The sequence below is a fragment of the Dendropsophus ebraccatus genome, chromosome 8 (genome assembly GCF_027789765.1).
Source record: "Dendropsophus ebraccatus isolate aDenEbr1 chromosome 8, aDenEbr1.pat, whole genome shotgun sequence".
NCBI lineage: Eukaryota > Metazoa > Chordata > Amphibia > Anura > Hylidae > Dendropsophus > Dendropsophus ebraccatus.
Genome location: NC_091461.1, coordinates 11,706,602 through 11,727,791, shown reverse-complemented (window position 1 = coordinate 11,727,791; position 21,190 = coordinate 11,706,602). Strand labels below are relative to the sequence as shown.

General features: G+C 45.6%; 1 protein-coding gene across 5 annotated transcripts in view; it reads right to left on the bottom strand.

Annotated features, from left to right (window-relative positions):
- Window positions 1-21,190, bottom strand: part of LOC138799057 (VPS10 domain-containing receptor SorCS1-like) — a 473,569-nt gene that overhangs the window by 163,730 nt on the left and 288,649 nt on the right. For all 5 annotated transcript variants that reach the window (XM_069979808.1, XM_069979809.1, XM_069979810.1 and 2 more), the window contains exon 6: window positions 7,634-7,698. In XM_069979808.1, coding sequence (XP_069835909.1) covers window positions 7,634-7,698 — 65 coding nt within the window. The remainder of the gene's footprint in view (window positions 1-7,633; window positions 7,699-21,190) is intronic.

Below are 21,190 nucleotides of genomic sequence, written 5' to 3'. Positions count from 1 at the left end.
AGTTACTACAGGTGGAACATTATGTATTTTTGCACTGCTATGTATATTTTGTACAGGTGAAGCAGTATGTTCTACACTGTGCTGTTGGGTTACTACTGGTGGAGCAGTATGTATTTCTGCACGGCTACGTAAAGCCCCTATTACACGGGACAACTAGAGGAGCAAACAAGCGCTGGCAGCTATTACGCCTCGGCGGCAACGAGCGGTTAAGTGCAGGGAGGGTCATGGGGAGCTGCGGGGGGGGGGGGCTGCCTGCGTGATCACTAGATCGTCCGGGCAGCCCGTAGCGGATAGCAGCGGTCTGCTGCTGCTGACGCTGCTATTTCACGGTGCAGACGGCAGCAGATCGCTGCTATCAAAGTTGTTTATCTTTCAACATGTTGAAAGACAAACGACAGCACAAATCGGCCGACATTGTTCATGTCGGCTAATCGTTGCCTTCTATTACATGGGGCGATTATGGGCCGTATCGGCCGATTACAGGCGATAATCACTCCGTGTAATATGGCCATAAGTTTAGTCAGGGCCGTTTCTATAGGCGGGCGGGCCGGGCGACCGCACGGGGCGCCGACAGCTAGGGGGCGCTGGTGTCACCCCTGCCCGCCCCATCATCTGCCCCTCTGGTCGCCCCTCCGCCTACCCCATCATCTGCTCTGCAGCTGCCGAGGCGCCGCCCGCCTGCAGCTCTGCTCAGCTTGTGGCCGGAGGCTGCATTCTGCCTCCGGCCACAAGAGGCCGCTCTCTCCCCCCCAGAGCTCCAGCACAGGAGTGACGTCACTCCTGTGCTTGTGCTCAGAGCGGGAGAGAAGACGCAGGACCTGCTGTGCTGCATTGAGGTGAGTATAACTGTTTGTTGTTTTATACAGAGAGCCTGGGGAGATGCCTGGGGGGGAATCTAACAGGGAGATGGCTGCATATGGGGGGGATCTAACAGGGAGATGGCTGCATATGGGGGGGGGGGAATCTAACAGGGGAGATGGCTGCATATGGGGGGGATCTAACAGGGAGATGGCTGCATATGGGGGGGATCTAACGGAGATGGCTGCATATGGGGGGGATCTAACGGAGATGGCTGCATATGGGGGGGATCTAACGGAGATGGCTGCATATGGGGGGGGGAATCTAACAGGGAGATGGCTGCATATGGGGGGGATCTAACAGGGGAGATGGCTGCATATGGGGGGGATCTAACAGGGGAGATGGCTGCATATGGGAGGGATCTAACAGGGAGATGGCTGCATATGGGGGGGGATCTAACGGAGATGGCTGCATATGGGGGGGGATCTAACGGAGATGGCTGCATATGGGGGGGATCTAACGGAGATGGCTGCATATGGGGGGGATCTAACGGAGATGGCTGCATATGGGGGGGGGGATCTAACAGGGAGATGGCTGCATATGGGGGGGGGAATCTAACAGGGAGATGGCTGCATATGGGGGGGATATAGAAGGGAGATGGCTGCATATGGGGGGGATCTAACAGGGGAGATGGCTGCATATGGGGGGGGAATCTAACAGGGAGATGGCTGCATATGGGGGGGATCTAACAGGGGAGATGGCTGCATATGGGGGGGATATAACGGAGATGGCTGCATATGGGGGGATCTAACAGGGGAGATGGCTGCATATGGGGGGGATATAACGGAGATGGCTGCATATGGGGGGATCTAACAGGGGAGATGGCTGCATATGGGGGGGATCTAACAGGGAGATGGCTGCATATGGGGGGGATATAACGGAGATGGCTGCATATGGGGGGGATCTAACAGGGGAGATGGCAGCATATGGGGGATCTAGATGGGAGATGGCTGCATATGGGGGGGATCTAACAGGGGAGATGGCTGCATATGGGGGGGATCTAACAGGGGAGATGGCTGCATATGGGGGGGATCTAACAGGGAGATGGCTGCATATGGGGGGGATCTAACAGGGGAGATGGCTGCATATGGGGGGATCTAACAGGGAGATGGCTGCATATGGGGGGGATCTAGAAGGGAGATGGCTGCATATGGGGGGGATCTAACAGTGGAGATGGCTGCATATGGGGGGATCTAACAGGGAGATGGCTGCATATGGGGGGGATCTAACAGGGAGATGGCTGCATTTAGGGGGGATATAACGGAGATGGCTGCATATGGGGGGATCTAACAGGGGAGATGGCTGCATATGGGGGGGATCTAACAGTGGAGATGGCTGCATATGGGGGGGGGAATCTAACAGGGAGATGGCTGCATATGGGGGGGATCTAACAGGGAGATGGCTGCATATGGGGGGGATCTAAGAGAGATGGCTGCATATAGGGGGGTTTATAAGGGGGATGGCTGCATATGGGGGGGATCTAACAGGGAGATGGCTGCATATGGGGGGGGATCTAACAGAGAGATGGCTGCATATGGGGGGATCTAGAAGGGAGATGGCTGCATATGGGGGGGATCTAACAGAGAGATGGCTGCATATGGGGGGATCTAGAAGGGAGATGGCTGCATATGGGGGATCTAGAAGGGAGATGGCTGCATATGGGGGGATCTAGAAGGGAGATGGCTGCATACGGGGGGGATCTAACAGGGAGATGGCTGCATATAGGGGGGATCTAACAGGGAGATGGCTGCATACAGGGGGGATCTAACAGGGAGATGGCTGCATATGGGGGGGATCTAACAGGGAGATGGCTGCATATGGGGGGGATCTAACAGGGAGATGGCTGCATACAGGGGGGATCTAACAGGGAGATGGCTGCATATGGGGGGGATCTAACAGGGAGATGGCTGCATATGGGGGGGATCTAACAGGGAGATGGCTGCATATGGGGGGATCTAGAAGGGAGATGGCTGCATACGGGGGGGATCTAACAGGGAGATGGCTGCATACAGGGGGGATCTAACAGGGAGATGGCTGCATACAGGGGGGATCTAACAGGGAGATGGCTGCATATGGGGGGGATCTAACAGGGAGATGGCTGCATATGGGGGGGATCTAACAGGGAGATGGCTGCATACAGGGGGGATCTAACAGGGAGATGGCTGCATACAGGGGGGATATAACAGGGAGATGGCTACATACAGGGGGGATATAACAGGGAGATGGCTGCATATAGGGGGGATCTAACAGGGAGATGGCTGCATATGGGGGGATCTAACAGGGAGATGGCTGCATATGGGGGGGATCTAACAGGGAGATGGCTGCATACAGGGGGGATCTAACAGGGAGATGGCTGCATACAGGGGGGATATAACAGGGAGATGGCTACATACAGGGGGGATATAACAGGGAGATGGCTACATACAGGGGGATATAACAGGGAGATGGCTGCATATAGGGGGGATATAACAGGGAGATGGCTGCATATAGGGGGGATATAACAGGGAGATGGCTGCATATAGGGGGGATATAACAGGGGAGATGGCTGCATATTGGGGGATCTAACAGGGAGATGGCTGCATAGGGGGGATCTAAATAATAGGGGATGGCTGCATGGGGGGATCTGAATAACAGGGGAGATGGCTGCATGAGAGGGGGTAAGGGGGGGGTCCTACATAGGGTAGATGCCTAAATCGGGGTGAGGGGGCTAAATCATAGTGGGGATGCCTACATAGCAGGTGAGTAGGGCTAACTAACAGAGAAGATGTCTAAAAGAGGCAGGGGGCTAACTACCAGGGGGAGTGCCTACCATGGGGATGCTATCTGCTGGGGGGCTAACTAACTACCTAAACTGCCATGTCTCCCACATTGGGTGTTACTATATATAGGGGGGGATGTTTAACTATCAGAGAGATTACTTACAGGGGTTATGGCTAAATGCCTAAGGGGGTGGGGGATTACCTAAAGAGGGAATACTACATACTGGTGGCCTTACTATTGGGGGATCCCTACCTGCTACGTGCTGTGGAGATTTGCTACACTGCGGACACTATCTATTGGGGGAGGGGGGGGCAACCTGCACAGGGAGGCCTAACTTCTATACAGATGCACACAGGGGGGCCTGTGGACACTATTACTATATGGGGGCACAGCAGGGGATCCTACATACAGGGGGAAACCCACATACCTACTGACTTTACTGCAGATGACACAAAAAAAGTGGAAGTTGTTGAAAAAGTGCGGAGCCTAAGATATTTGTCTCGCAGGTTCAGAGGAGAAGGATCGTAGCTGCAAGAAATCATCATGGTGGTCCGGGCCAGATGGAGGATGAAAAGGAAAGTGACACCTCAAAGAAGACGTCACCTGTGAGCCACTGAATGCCTTTTTTTTTTTCCCCCTTCAAATTGAAAAGGGTTGAAAAACACTGCTCTATGCCATAATACACACACCACTTCTCCCTAGTAACAAACGCCCCCCGACACCACCTGGGGGGGGGGGGGGGGGGCTCCTTTAGCAGGATTCGCCCTGTAGTTAAAATTACCTAGAAACTGCCCTGAGTTTAGTACAGGTGGAGCAGTATCTAATGCTATGGTGTTGGGTTACTTCAAGTGGAGCAGTATATATTTCTGCAATGTAGTGTCAGTTTACTACAGAAGAAGCAATATTTATTTCTGCACTGTGGTTTGGTTTGTTACTGGCAGAGAAGTATTGATTTCTGCTACTAGGAGATATTATGTGCACTATGTGGCGGTATTTGGAGCTGAATAGTAGTAAGTGTTTGTTTGTTGAGGCCCCAGCATCCACATGGATTACCTGGAGACGAGTGGGCACAAAATGTTTAAAAATCTCTACAGTACAGGATGACTGGGTGCAGAGTGAATGTGCTCAGCAATCCCACTTTCTGTACTAGAGCAAGAGTCCCTGCTTCTGTACAGTACATAATCTAGATTAGCGCTCTATGATATTAGAAAAGTGATCAAGCCTGTAAGTGCATACAGTGATCACCCCAAATAAATCCCTAAAAAGTGAAATTCAGACAAAAATTGTGGAGGAATTCAGGGTGAAAGTGACTCTAAAGAACTGATTTACTCATCTCTACTTGCTTTAAAAGTTTGGGAAAGTTTCTTCTTAAACTCACTTGGAATGTGTGTCGCTTTCTTGACGGTGTTAGATGTATTTTATCTGTAATGGAGTTATATCTTCAGTATTTTGGGGCAGATGGCGGAGCTATAAATGTTAATAGTCTGCTCTATATGTGCTGAATATGTGCTTGACGTAAGGTTTTCACGTTTCCTTCTGGGATTTCACAAGCTTTCAGATACACAGATTATGATTGAGAAGCAAAAATTTGGATTCGTAAAGATTTTAGCTGATTTTAGAGGATTTTAATGGAGCTCTATTGCTCCCGAAACATTTTTCTGTGTGGAATACTCTCTCATCTGAGGGTTAATATGGAGAAGGCTAGTATAGTGAGGGTTAGTGGGTGAGGGTTAGTATAGTGAGGGTTAGTGGGTGAGGGTTAGTATAGTGAGGGTTAGTGGGTAAGGGTTAGTATAGTGAGGGTTAGTGGGTAAGGGTTAGTATAGTGAGGGTTAGTGGGTAAGGGTTAATATAGTAAGGGTTAGTATAGTGAGGGTTAGTATAGTAAGGGTAAGTGGGTGAGGGTTAGTATAGTGAAGGTTAGTATAGTGAAGGTTAATGGGTGAGGGTTAGTACAGTGAGGGTTAGTGGGTGAGGGTTAGTATAGTGAGGGTTAGTGGGTGAGGGTTAGTATAGTGAGGGTTAGTGGGTGAGGGTAAGTATAGTAAGGGCTAGTGGGTGGGGGTTAGTGGGTGAGGGTAAGTATAGTGAGGGTTAGTATAGTAAGGGTTAGTGGGTGAGGGTTTATATAGTGAGGGTTAGTGGGTGAGGGTTAGTATAGTGAGGGTGAGTGGGTGAAGGTTAGTGGGTGAGGGTTAGTATAGTGAGGGTTAGTGGGTGAGGGTTAGTATAGTGAGGGTTAGTGGGTGAGGGTTAGTATAGTGAGGGTTAGTGGGTGAGGGTTAGTATAGTGAGGGTTAGTGGGTGAGGGTTAGTATAGTGAAGGTTAGTGGGTGAGGGTTAGTATAGTGAAGGTTAGTACAGTGAGGGTTAGTGGGTGAGGGTAAATATAGTGAGGGTTAGTATAGTAAGGGATAGTGGGTGGGGGTAAGTATAGTGAGGGTTAGTATAGTAAGGGTTAGTGGGTGAGGGTTAGTATAGTGAGGGTTAGTGGGTGAGGGTTACTTTAGTAAGGGTTAGTATAGTGAGGGTTAGTATAGTGAGGGTCAGAAGGGTAAGTATAGAGAGGGTTGGTGGATGAGGGTTAGTATAGTAAGGGTTAGTGGGTGAGGGTTAGTATAGTGAGGGTCAGTATAGTAAGAGTTAATGGGTGAGGGTTAGTACAGTGAGGATTAGTGGGTGAGGGTTAGTGGGTGAGGGTAAGTATAGTAAGGGCTAGTGGGTGGGGGTTAGTGGGTGAGGGTAAGTATAGTGAGGGTTAGTATAGAAAGGGTTAGTGGGTGAGGGTTAATATAGTGAGGGTTAGTGGGTGAGGGTTAGTATAGTGAGGGTGAGTGGGTGAAGGTTAGTGGGTGAGGGTTAGTATAGTGAGGGTTAGTGGGTGAGGGTTAGTATAGTGAAGGTTAGTGGGTGAGGGTTAGTGGGTGAGGGTAAATATAGTGAGGGTTAGTATAGTAAGGGCTAGTGGGTGGGGGTTAGTGGGTGAGGGTAAATATAGTGAGGGTTAGTATAGTAAGGGATAGTGGGTGGGGGTAAGTATAGTGAGGGTTAGTATAGTAAGGGCTAGTGGGTGAGGGTTAGTATAGTGAAGGTTAGTATAGTGAGGGTGAGTGGGTGAGGGTTAGTACAGTGAGGGTTAGTGGGTGAGGGTAAGTATAGTAAGGGCTAGTGGGTGGGGGTAAGTATAGTGAGGGTTAGTATAGTGAGGGTAAGTGGGTGAGGGTTAGTATAGTGAGGGTTAGTGGGTGAGGGTTAGTATAGTGAGGGTCAGAAGGGTAAGTATAGAAGGGTCAGTATAATGAGGGATAGAAGGGTCAGTATAGAGAGTGTTAGTAGGTGAGGGAAAGTAGGGTGAAGGCTAGTATAGTGAAAGTTAGTGGGTGAGGATTAGTATAGTGAGGGTTAGAAGGGTTAGTATAGAAAAGGTTAGTGGGTGAGGGTTAGAAGGGTTAGTATAGTGAGGGTTAATGGGTGAGGGTTAGTATAGTAATGGCTAGTGAGTTAAGGTTAGTAGGGTTTGTGGGTTAGGGTTAGTAAGGTTAGTGGGTTCAGGTCAGTAAAATTAGTGTTTAAGATATTATTAGGGTTAATAGGGTAATGGTTAGTGGGTTAGGGTTAGTGGGGTGAAGGTTAGTATAGAAGAGGTTAGTGGGTTAGCATGGAGAGGAAAAGTTGGGTTAGTTTGAAGAGGAATAGTTGGGTTAGTATAGGGAGAGTTAGTGAGTTAGGAATAGTAGGGTTAGTGGGTTAGAGGGTTAAGATTAGTAGGGTTAGAGGGTTAGTATGGTGAGAGTGAGTAGGGTTAGAGGGTTAGAGTTAGTATGATTAATGAGTTAAGGTTAGTGTAGTGAGGGTAAGTGGGTGAGGGTTAGTATGGTGAGTAGGGTTAGTGGGCTAGAGGGTTATGATGGGTGGGTTAGGGTTAGTTAAGTCAGTGTTAAAAGGGGTAGCAGTTTATCTACAATACATAAATGCAAAATACATGATATAAATGTTGAATTCGGATGTCACTTACGTCCTTCTGGGGTCTTAGTCTCTAAGTGGACAAGGTCGGCATCTCGATTGGACACAGTCACAGTCCTACAGACACAAAGAAGAAACAAAGAGTCACAGATAAAAGAAATGCAGAAAATCTAAAAGTTTTAACAAGTAACTTCAAGGATGATTAAAAAAAAAAAAATAAAAAAAATAAACACTTAAATTGTGTGTATTTCAGTGTATCTATCTGCGTTGTGACCATGAGTATGTTCATTCTGGTATGTACATCTACTGTGTGTGTGCTGTAAATGTGTGCATGGCTTACGTGTGTTTGTACGTAGGTGCATTAGAATGTGCAGTATATGGTTTGTATATGTATGTGTATTTGTGGGTGTATATATGAGTGTATATCTGTGTATGTAGGTTTATGTCGGGGCAGTGTGGCACACCTGAACTGATTCCGATAGCGGAACTGGACTTAAAACCAGTTTGGGAAATGTGCTCCGCTCTGGAGTTACTATGTATTGGGTGTGTGTATGTATCTGTGTATGTTTCTGTATCTATGTATGCATCTGGGTATGTATCTGCATCTGGGTATCTATCTGTGTACTGTATGTATCTGTATACGTATCTGTATAAGATTTACTGCTAAACCAACAGGAGGAGTAACCATCCTCTAGGGCAGTGATTTTCAACCAGTGTGCCGCGACACATGGTCGGGTGTGCCGCGGGGAAAGTTCCCCAAACTATGGTGCCCCTGTGAAACAGGAGAAAACAATGGGGGAGAGAAACCTGGGGATGGGGGAGAGAAACAGCGGAGAGAAGCAGGGGGGAGAGAAGTATGGTGGAGAGAAGCAAAGGAGAGAAGCACGGGGGAGAGAAGCACAGGAGAGAAGCATGGGGGAGAGAAGCACAGAAGAGAAGCAGGGGGGAGAAGTATGGTGGAGAGAAGCACAGGAGAGAAGTAGGGGGGAGAAGTATGGTGGAGAGAAGCACAGGAGAGAATCAGGGGGGAGAAGCACAGGAGAGAAGCAGGGGGGAGAAGTATGGTGGAGAGAAGCACAGGAGAGAAGTAGGGGGGAGAAGTATGGTGGAGAGAAGCACAGGGGGGAGAAGTATGGTGGAGAGAAGCAGGGGGGAGAGAAGCACAGGAGAGAAGCATGGGGGAGAGAAGAACAGGAGAAGCAGGGGGAGAAGTATGGTGGAGAGAAGCACAGGAGAGAAGCATGGTGGAGAGAAGCACAGGAGAGAAGCACAGGGGGGGGAAGTATGGTGGAGAGAAGCAGGGGGGAGAGAAGCAGAGGAGAGAAGCAGGGGGGAGAGAAGAACAGGAGAAGCAGGGGGAGAAGTATGGTGGAGAGAAGCACAGGAGAGAAGCATGGGGGAGAGAAGCACAGGAGAGAAGCAGGGGGGAGAAGTATGGTGGAGAGAAGCACAGGGGGGAGAAGAAAACAGGCCCAGGTTTCACACTGAGTGAGTATAAATACATTTAGAATCTATATTATTAACTATATGTATAATATGTACTGTTTTAGTGCCATTTTGGTTGGTGGTGTGCCCCAGGATTTTTTTAGTATAAAAAGTGTGCCACGGCTCAAAAAAGGTTGAAAATCACTGTTCTAGGGAACACCTGGTCATGCCAGAGAACCTTTTCACTATTGTCAGGACAGTTTCCAAATATATAATATTAATATATAGTATTCTCTCTTCCACTTCAAGTACTATTCTTCACACTAATCCTGGAAAGGTACACTTCCAAATTGGACAAGGCCCCCAAGATAGTCCCTGTACCTTTCTTAAGTCAAGCTTCACTTCTACTCACTACGGCTCTAGTCACTATTGTTACCTGCACCTGTCAAGTTCTGAGTTCTATTACCTGTATTGCACTAAAGTTCTTAAGTTTTATTAATATATATATATATATATATATATATATATATATATATATATATATAACCATTCTTTATTGAATTTTTCAAGTTAAAAATTTACCATACTGTACAACAGAAGGGACCTGCACAACTCGTATCCTAACAGCTACACAACAACACATTAAGGAACAAGGTAAAAATTCAGCATCTCAAGTTAAAGTCACCATTGGTTAAGGGCAAGACTCTGCTATTTTTTGCATCCTCACCTGCACCCTGATGCTACCTTTACAAGCTCCGTGCCATGTGTCCAGGGGTGGGTATCACCACTCATGGCCTCCATGACAAGTGTTCCAGCTATAAAACACCAAACGCCCACCTGCTGCATAATGTCTCAGCACAACGGGCCACAGCATGTACATGACAATGTACGATTATGATGTGTATGTACATGATGATGATGATTATGTATGTATATGATGATGTGTATGTATTAGTGATGAGCGAATACTGTTCGATCGAATAGATATGCGATTGAATAGTGAGATATTCGAATATTCGATATTCATACGAATATCCCGTGAATATTCGACAAATATTCGATAAGCATTCAAATCCCCCAATTTCCGGTTTTACCATGCAAATGGTCAAATAGATGTTTTTCACTAATCGAATACTGGTTCCCATAGACTTTAATGGGATCGAATATTCACGGGATATTCGTATGAATATTGAATATTCGAATATCTCACTATTCGCTCATCACTATTATGTATATGATGATGTATGTGTATGATGTGTATGTATGTACATGATGATGATGATTGTGTATGTATATGATGATGTGTATGTTTATGATGATGATTGTGTATGTATATGATGATGTGTATGTTTATGATGATGATTGTGTATGTATATGATGATGTGTATGTATGTACATGATGATGATAATTATGTATGTATATGATGATGTGTATGTTTATGATGATGGTTGTGTATGTATATGATGTTCCTGATAATGATTATGTATGTATATGATGATGTATGTGTATGATGCTGTATGTGTAGGCAGAGTATCTATGAGCTGATCTACAGATCCTTTCCCACCCTCCACCCAGATCTATTGTTCCTGTAGCCGCACACCAATCCTCGCCTTATCCGAATAAAACCTCCAGACTTCTATTACTTTTAATTTGGCGGCAGTAACATTATTTTATTATAATATAATTCACCCATATTGCCTGATAGTATAATGAGCATCAATCTCCAGGCCTCTTCGGCGCAGTTACCACATTCTGCTGGATTCCCTCTCCTCTCCGCAGATAATCTGCACTCTGACAAGGTTTTCTTCTACATTTTCAGTCTGGTTTCTTGTGACCCAATTCACCTCTCCCTCCTCTTTCCCTTTCTTACCTCTCTCTCTCTTCCTCTCTCTTTTTCCTTCATCTCTCTCCCCCCCCCCCTTCCCTTTTCTCTCTCTCTCTTGTCCTCTCTGTCTTTTCCCTTCTCTCTCTTTCCCCCCCCTCTCCCCCCTTTTCTCTCTCCAACTCTCTCCCCTTCTCTCTCCCTCTTTCTCCCCATTCCTATATCTTCTATCCCTCACTTTCTTTACTTCTCTCTCTTCCTCTCTTCTCTTTTCCTTTCTCCTGTCTCCTTCTGTTTTTCTCTCTTTCTTCCCTTCTCTCTCCCTCTTTTCTATTTTCTTGCCCCCCTCTCTCTCCCTCTCTCTCTCTCTCTCTCTCTCTCTCTCTCTCACCCTCCCTCATCTCTAATATCTCTCTTTTCCCCTCTCTACTCTCTCTTTTTTTCTCTCTGCTCTTTCTATCCTATCTCTCTCTCCCTCTCTCATCTCTCTCTGCCTCTTTTCCCTCTCTCTAAGTCTTCTCTCTCTTTCATTCCTCCTCTCTTTCTCCCCCTCTCTCTCATCACTCTCTCTACTCTCTCCCTCTTCTTCCTCTCCCTCTTCCATCTCTCTTCTCTCTCTTACACTCACTCTCTCTCCCTCTCTTTCCCTCTTCTCTCTTTCTTTCTCTCTCCCTCTTCTCTATCGCTGCCTCTTCTCTCTCCCTTATCTCTCTCTCCCCCACTTCTTTCTCTCTCTCTCTCCCTCTTATCTTTCTTCCGCCTCTCTCTCTTCCACCCTATCACACTCTCTCTCCTTCCCTCTCTCTCCCCCCTCTACTCTTTCTCCATCTCTATTCTCCCTCCCTCTCTCTTCCTCTTCTCTCTCTCCGTCCCTCTCACTCTCCATCTTCCATCTCTCTTCTCTCTCTCACACTCACTCTCTCTCCCTCTTCTCTCTTTTCCTCTCCTCTCTTTCTTTCTTTCTCTTCCTCTTCTCTATTGCTGCCTCTTCTCTTTCTCTTCTCTCTCCCCCATCTTTCTCTCCCCCTCTTCTTTCTCTCTCTCCCTCTTATCTTTCTCTCCCCCTCTTCTTTCTCTCTCTCCCTCTTATCTTTCTTCCCCCTCTCTCTCTTCCACCCTATCTCTCATGACACTCTCTCTCTCCCCCCTCTACTCTTTCTCCATCCCTACTCTCCCTCCCTCTCTTTTCCTCTATACTCTCCCTACCTCTCTCTTCCTCTTCTCTCTCTCTCCCTGTCCCTCTTACTCTCCCTGTCCCTCTATCTCTCCCTCCCTCTATACTCCCCCTACCCATCTCTCTCTCCCTCTCTCTCTCTCTCTCTCTCTCTCTCCCTCTTTCCCTCCCTCTCTCCATATCTGCACTTGTTCTGCCAGTTGCAGATCCTTTATAAATGCCGTCCTTGCAGTTCTGTATTGCGGCTGTGGGGCGTTGGGCTTTGTTCTTGCTCAGTCCTGGTCCCTGCAGAGGTCGCAGATACACAATAAATAATAAGGAACTCGTCAGCCTTGCATGTCTATTGTGGATCACAAAAGACAAGATTACAGCTGTATCCTGGCATCCGCACACAGCCACTTGTCTTGGCAGCGGGGAGATCCCTGGAGCGCCCCACCAGCCAGCATTTCATCTCAGCACTGGAAACCAGCACAACCTCTCTGAAGCCAAATCTAAGCCCCAGCTTGTAGCATGTGCGACATTTCTGTTCATCCATTATACCGACCTCCGCTGGCTTATAGATCCGCGCTAAATCCCATTAACCTGCGCACAGTATTAAAGGGGACAAAAATTAAGAAAAATATGGATGTTTCTTTCTTTCTTCCTTTTTTCCCCCTGGAAATAGCACCACACAGGCTGCAAGTGGTACTGCAACTCACTAATTCACTTCAATGGGGTTGAGCTACAGTTTTTGCAGCTGCAGCCATTTTTTTGCAGCTGTTTTGCAGCTGCAGCCAATTTTTTTGCAGCTGTTTTGCAGTCGCAGCCATTTTTTTGCAGCTGTTTTGCAGTTTTTGCAGCTGCAGCCATTTTTTGCAGCTGTTTTGCAGTTTTTGCAGTCGCAGCCATTTTTTTGCAGCTGTTTTGCAGCTTTTGCAGCTGCAGTCATTTTTTGTTTCTAACCTTGTAAACACCATTAAATATAGACTCTACTTATGTCTGTATAGTGTTAGCATATAAATTCTCCAATGTTGTGCCCCCCTGAAGTTCTAAGACTTTTTATGCTGTCCCAAAGAGGGCTGTATGAGTATGCATGTTCCTATATACTGTTCCTGTAAAGAGTCATATTAAGTCTTTATAATGTACTTTGATGTTTCATTTTCGCAATGTCCTTTACTCTGGTACTATTGTTCTAAAGGGAACTGCAAACAGTAAGTGCCTTTATACTGTATGAGTACTCCATATCCATGTACTATTCAGTATGGGCACTACATCAGTCCCTTATACTTTCATATAGTGTTCTCCATGGGTACTGTGTCAGTCACTACTAGCTCCATATAATGTTCTCCATGGGTACTGCATTAATTCTTTGTAGCTCCATATAGTGTTCTCCATGGGTACTGTATCAGTTTCCTGTACCTCCATATAGTGTTCCCCATGGGTACCATATCAGTTCCTTGTACTTTCATATAGTGTCCTCCTTGGGTACCATATTAGTCCCTTGTACTTTCATATAGTGTCCTCTATGGGTACTGTATCATTTACTTATAACACCATATAGTGTTCTCCATGGGTACTGTATTAGCCACTTGTACCTCCATATAGTGATCTCCATGGGTACCATATCAGTCCCTTGTACCTGCATATAGTGTTCTCTATGGGTACTGTATCAGTCCCCTGTACCTCCATATAGTGTTCCCCATGGGTACCATATCAGTTCCTTGTACTTTCATATAGTGTCCTCCTTGGGTACTGTATCATTTACTTATATCTCCATATAGTGTTCCCCATGGGTACCATATCAGTCCCACCATATCAGTCCCTTGTACCTGCATATAGTGTTCTCTATGGGTACTGTATCAGCCACTTATACTTTTATATAGTGTTCTCCGTGGGTACTTTATCAGTCCCTGCTCTGCCACATAGTATTCTGTACGGCGCTGTACTAGCCCTTTGTACTGCCATATGGTCTCCATTATCAATGCTCCTTATGTTGTTCTGCCTAGTAGTACATGAGTTCCATATGCTTCCATGTGATGTACTGCGTGGGTACCATATCAGTCTCTCATACTGTACTGGCACCGTATCAATTCCATATCTTGAGTGCTATATGATTTCCATTTTTTCTACTTAATTGTATTTTTTTAACATAAATTTGTCCATAGAATTGCAATACTTCATCCTCCGCCAGTTGTTTTCAGGGATATCGGGACCATATGGATCCAACGAAGCATGAAACCTCCATAAGATAACATTATCCCTATGTATATATCTGTATATAAGGGATGATGGTGAGTATTATAGTTTATACTTTTGCAATAAGCAATTTATCAGTCCCTTTAACTCCAAGTTCCAATGGGCAGAGAGTAAAAGAGGAAGAAGGGTTGCGGCACTGTATTAGGGAGCCTTCCTATGTGAGTACATCTGTCCGGATTATGTGTCTACAAATCAGATTACAGTGTGATTAATATTACAGCCCGGAGGGGATGTCGTACAAGATCTAGAGGAGCGGAGGCAGAAAGCCGTGCTGGGAGCTCCCGGAATCAGCCGTAGCAGGCAGTAAGCTGACATCTTGGGTATTGGGAAGGTGTGAAGTGCAAGTTGTATGTGACGCTATATGGCGGGCGCACAGACGGAGCCGCAGATGCTTCTATCTGCTGTACAGGAATCCAGCTGGCTCGGAGATGGCACAGCTGGGCAGCACGGACTCCTATCCCCAGGATATAGGAACTGGTGCTGATTCATCTGGATACCAAAAGCTGTTCACTTTATCTTCACAAAATGCTAACAGGTCAGACGGAAAATTGCAGAACATTAGAATTTCTCCTTGAGATGTAGTTAACTATTCCGAGAGAAGAAACAATGGGGAGAAGACACAGCTATAATAAGTCTGTGACTAAGTCTAACGCACTTAGGTATGTGATATCACAAGGGGATTCCAAACCTAGTGGGATCTGACCAGAGCTTTCATCCAATCAGAAGATTGCTTAGTACTTAAAGGGGTAGTTCACAAAAAAAAAATTCTTTCAAATGAACTGGTCCCTGCAAGTGCCAGATATTTGTAATTTACTTCTATTAAAAAATCTCCAGTCTTCCAGTACTTTTCAGCTGCTGTATGTCCTGCAGGAATTGGTGTATTCTCTCCAGTGCTCTCTACTGCCACCTCTGTCCATGTCAGGAACTGAGCAGCTGCAACTCCCCAAAGAAACCCTCTCCTGCTCTGGACAGTTCCTGACATGGACAGAGGTGGCAGCAGAGAGCACTGTGTCAGACTGGAAAAAATACACCACTTCATGCCGGACATCCAGCAGCTAATAAGTACAGGAAGATTGGAGATTTTTTTAATAGAAGTCAATTACAAATCTCTGGCACTTGCTGGGACCAAATTGAAATTTTGCTATTTTACATCTGCTCACGTACATAGATTTGTGGACTGTAAGTTCTAAATTCGCCATGATCATATAGAGACGTGCAACTTTGGCGCAAATTACTCCAACTCCTTTACTATCTCCTATACTTAGACCGGCTTAAGACATGCAAGTCTTCATAATTGTGGGTCACCGTTTTCATTTTATTTTTCCCTATTTTAGCTACTATGTAGACTGTGCGTCTCCATGGTAACAGACAACAAACAAATTTTCTGTAGTCTGATCCAGAGATCTTGTAATTTCTTTCATTTGTCCCTGACTTGTGTACATTGTTATGTAAGCCAAAAGTACAGGACACATAGAAGCGAGTCTGCACGATCAGACTACACAGGGTTTGTTTGTTGTCTGTTACTATGGAGACACATCGGCCTGCATAGGAACAAAGCCATAGGGAATATTTAATGCCATTTTGCAGCTGCACCAATACACGTAGCACTGCTACATCAGTATCTGGAATGTACCAGCACTTTAATCTAACAGATCCCCTATAGATGAGAGATACACTAAATGCTTTTCCCCCATATACCAGGGAGGTTGTTTTTATGACAGAATACATTGCTTTATGTTTTGTTGTTTTTATGTTTTTTTCCTCCCTCCATAACTTGTTATTTTCCTTGTTTATCTGATCCTCAGATCGCGGTGACATATCCCCCTCCCCAGAGCTGTGCGTGTGACTCTGCATGGGTGATTACATGAGCCTGCGCCATGAGCACAGGTCGTGCAGGAAGCCGGGCTATTTCGGGGAAATCATAATCAGAATTTACGTCACTTTCAAAACATTATTTGCTTAATTATTATGCGCCAAGATGTAATTCTGTATATACAGATGCAGCAGAGCTGAACGCGTTTCTGATTCATTCCTTCTATGTCTGATGATAACTCATAGTGACAAATGACAAACTCAGCTTGTGTTATATTATATATATATATATATATATATATGTGGCTCAGGGAAGAAACAGAGTGCTGCACATCACACCTATGGCTGATACTAGTGCCGCTTGGCTAAATAAAAAACACATCAGAATTTTGTGTATGAATTGATCAAGCCATACTGCCCCATGTACCTCGTGCCGGTATCTGATACACATGGGTCCCTACACTAAGTCCACACCGTGCCAGTCAGTGGCCACCAACCCCGCAGGCGTGCACAGCCAGGGAACGGGGGCCATGGGACGGCCCTGCGACCCCCATGCCACAGGACCAGACCCAAAAACACCACACCAGAACCCGGCCAGCACCGCCGGCGGAGAAGGTCGCCCCCAAGCAGCACAAGTCTGGATAAGGTATTGCGCTCACCATAGCTGCAGCAAACAGAATGGGAAAAAAACAGGAGGGATTAAAACCATGTGCACTCAGGTGTCTCCTGCTAATTGCGGTCATGTGGGTCTCACCAGGAGGAGTGCAAAACACGGAGAAAAGAGAGAAACAAAATGTGGCTCAGGGAAGAAACAGAGTGCTGCACATCACACCTATGGCTGATACTAGTGCCGCTTGGCTAAATAAAAAACACATCAGAATTTTGTGTATGAATTGATCAAGCCATACTGCCCCATGTACCTCGTGCCGGTATCTGATACACATGGGTCCCTACACTAAGTCCATATATATATTGGCACTTTATCATATGTAATAAAGTGCCAGTAACACTGCTATGCCAACCTCTCATCTTGGCTGTAAAGGGGCTATCCAGGACTAGAAAATGCACAGCTACTTTCTTGCTTAAACAGCGCCACCTATACCCCCAGGTTGTGTGTGGTAGTACAATTTAGCTCCATTTGCTTAAATTAAAATCCCCATGACAATACTTCCTGTCCCAACGCTATGCGTTATCATTGAGTCGCTGCGTCTTACAGCAACCAATCAAAACTTGGCTTTCATTATTCTAGCTCAAACTTGGCAATGACGTGATTAGACACTCAGGTGGGGATTTACAAAGACTGGCGTACAAGTATGTCGGTCTTAATTAAGCCCCGCCCCTTTTCTCCAGCCGGCAAGTGAATCCAGCCGGCGGGGGGCACAAATCTGCACCCGGCGTCCAAAATCTACACCTGATTCCAGCAGGTGTAGATTTGCATCATGATTTGCGCCTGCTCGCAGGTGTAAATCATGATAAATGAGGCGTGGGAGCAGGCCACACCTCCTCTCCACCTTATCACCCCCCCCCCCCCCCAAAGCTCCGCCAGCCCGCCCATCATTCGAGCCGGGCATACGGGAGGCATACGCCAGGGAGAAGGGGCAAATCTGCACCTTATCCCTGGCGTACGTCTCGGGCGTAATTTTCGTAAATCCCCCCCTTAGTGTTCTCATGAGCTGCCATAGACCAGGAAGTCTTGTCATAGGGTAACTCTTCCTGTACCTTCTTAGGATATTTTATAAAAGTTACTTAAAGAGAATCTATCCTCACTTTCCTGCTGCTGGAGCCACAAGTCCTCAGGACGGTCACTGGCGGCTTCTATCCTCCCCACTGGCCTCAGGTGATAGATTTCACTCTATACCCAAAAAGGGAGAGATCCAGCAGTCAAGGCTGGTGGGGTGGGAGAGAAGCTGCCAGAAACTGCCCAAATTGCTTGAGAGTGAGAGCATGAGAGTGATGACAGGTTCCCTTTAAGAAAACATAGAATAGCTCTTCTGGGGGACATTCTCATTGGCAGCTATGATTCCCTCTCTGCCTTCAATGACTTGGGGTTCAGTGTAGAGTCAAACACTTTCTTTTCCTATGAAACTTCCTCATGTTTCTATGAAGGTATGTTGCTACCCGAGAAAAGGAAGTGTTGCCATAGGGACAATGACACAAGTATCCTTATGACTTATAATTCAAGATTTCAATCATAGATATAAAGATTAAAGGGGTGCTATAAAGTTATACAGATTTGTAATTTACTTCCAATTAAAGATCTCAAGTCTTCCATTACTTATCAGCTGCTGTATGTCCTGCAGGAAGTTGTGTTTTCTCTCCAGTGTGACACAGTGCTCTCTGCTGCCACCTCTGTCCATGTCAGGAACTGTTCAAAGCAGCAGCAAATCCCCATAGAAAACCTCTCTTGCTCTGGACAGTTCCTGACATGGACAGAGGTGGCAGCAGAGACCACTGGAAAAAATATACCACTTCCTACAGGACATACAGCAGCTGATAAGTACTGGAAGACTGGAGATTTTTAAATAGAAGTAACATACAAATCTGTATAACTTTATGACACCAGTTGATTTGGACACAATAAAATAAAAAAAAAAAAAATGAATAAATGAATAAAAATCTTTGGAATACCCTTTAACATTCACCATGAAATCAGCTATGGTACATCCTGCAGCACTACAAGTCTCAGAATACCCTGTATACAACAGTAAGTGCACAGTGCTTTGCATCTCTCTGCTAATCAGTTTACGAATCCATTTCAGCACCGTGGACAGCGACACAAAGGATCCCATCATTCCTGCGAATTCTCTGAAGCTGAAGAGAGAGAAGAGGTTTGGGGGTCCGGATGGTGGGAGGTGCACAGTGTAACATGTGCCATTAATAAGACATTTGCTATTATCTCGGCGGTTGCGGAGTGCGCACTTTGCTAAGAACAAGTGTCTCCCACTGAGAAAATGGCTGCGAGAGGAACAGATTGGTGTTTGATTGCTGCACTAAGTACCCGAATATTCAAATAGAACAACAGGTTCTTAGAGAACGGGGGCAGGGCGGGGAGGGAGAACAAAAATCACAACCAAATACTAAGCCGGCAGAAAGAAATTTACTTAAGTGTAAAGAATTCTCTGTGTTTTTGCGATGTGACGTTTAGTTTCTATAAAGACGCAAAGTGTTTCTAAGTGATTTATAATGGGGAGAGGCTGGAAGTGTGACGGGGCCGGCTGGAGGGCGTTCTGCTTATGTACCGCATACAGGCCCATGGACTCATCTAGAATACTAATTACCATTATTCAGATATCAATGACGAAGGCTGTAGCAGAGTACACAGATTGCAGTCACATCATCCCTAAGAACTTACAAGCTTCTTAAAGTGTCACTGTCGTTTCATTTTTTTATTTTTTTTGCAGAAATCAACAGTCCAGGCGATTTTAAGATACTTTATAATTGGGTTTATTAGGCAAATCTGCCATTATCTGCATTCAAAAAGCCTTTCCCCGCCCCCCCCCCCCCTCCTTTTATCTCTCATCCACTGCTCATTATCAGGAAATCTCGACTCTTTTCCATCAGTCCGATCCTGTCTGTGCTATGGAGAGGGAAGTGTGGAGGAGGGAGATAAGTCGGCAGCAGAAAGAGAACAAAGGATTACACAGCTGGGAGCCACTGAAAGCCGGTACGTAGCTGTAAATTAACTTTTTGTTGTCCTGTTGTGGTGCCTCATGTCCCTCTACCCCTCCCTTCTCCATAGAGAACAGTGAAGACATGATAAAAATGTTTTTTTCGGCTAATAAACCCAATTACAAAGTTTCTTAAAATCACCTGTACTATTGATTTCTGCAAAAAAAATAAAATAAATAACGACAGTGACACTTTAAAGGTCTGATAGGTGTAACCCACCAATGGGGTCTGCAGCAATCTTGAGATCCTTCGGCCTGGTTCACTGCCACCAGAAATGGTCAGGAAGTCGATAAAAGCCAAATTTTTCTAATAGGAAGGAGGTCAGGTAGCAGATCAGAAAAGATCAGAATTGTCTCAGAAATCAAATGTTGCAATCAGAGAGATCAATCTCTTCCCATCGGATTGTCTTTCTCTGGATCAACACAGAAGGCTTGTAGGTTGAACTTGATGGATTCTTATATTTTTTTTAAACCTTCTTAACTATGTTATTCTGTAATCAGAGAGATTAATATGTCTTGCGGGTCAAAGGTTATCAACACAGAATTGCTTTGTGTTCAGTACCATGGAGAGCACATTGAGCTGTGAATCACAGGGAACGTTCCTGATTGTTATTGAACCAGAAGAGACATTGTAAATCGACTTCAGAGTCAAATCTAGTCTTCCTACATGAGCACCACCACCTTCACATTGGAAAAACTTGATATAATACTGCAGCTTTCAAGATGGCAGCATTGTGCTGTTGGTCCTTATACAATGCGTTAGTCTCAGTATGGAAGTACTGGATAGTAGGCTTGCAGTTGGGTAATCCAAGGAGATTTCTGATGGTAATGGGGTACTCTCAGTAAGGAAGCACCTGGTGGTTGGACTACACTGCAGTAGTCATAGTAAGACACTGCCTATTGGCTTGGAGAAGATCCCATAGTAATCTTCATAGAGTGGTGTCTAGGTCTTAGTATATTTGCACCATCATAAAGGGGTTGTTCACAAAAAAAAAATCTTTTAGATCAACTGGTGCCAGAAAGTGCCAGAGATTTGTAATTTACTTCTATAAAAAAAAATCTCCAGTCTTTCAGTACTTATCAGCTGCTGTATATCCTGCAGAAAGTGGTGTATTCTCTCCAGTCTGGAGAGCGAGAGATGTTTTCTATGGGCATTTGGTGCTGCTCTTGACAGTTCCTGACATGGACAGAGGTGGCAGCAGAGAGCACTGTGTCAGACTGGAAACAATACATCACTTCCTGCAGGACATACAGCAGCTGATAAGTACTGGAAGATTTGACATTTTTTTTAATAGAAGTAAATTACAAATCTTTGGCACTTGATTTGAAATAAATAAAAAAGTTGGTAAACAACCCCTTAGTGTTTGTTTAGTGTTAGTGTTTAGTTTAGTGTTTAGTGATTAGTGTTTGTTACAAAAAAATTGTCCCTACAAACAGCGCCACTCCGGTTCATGAGGCCATGTCTGGTATTG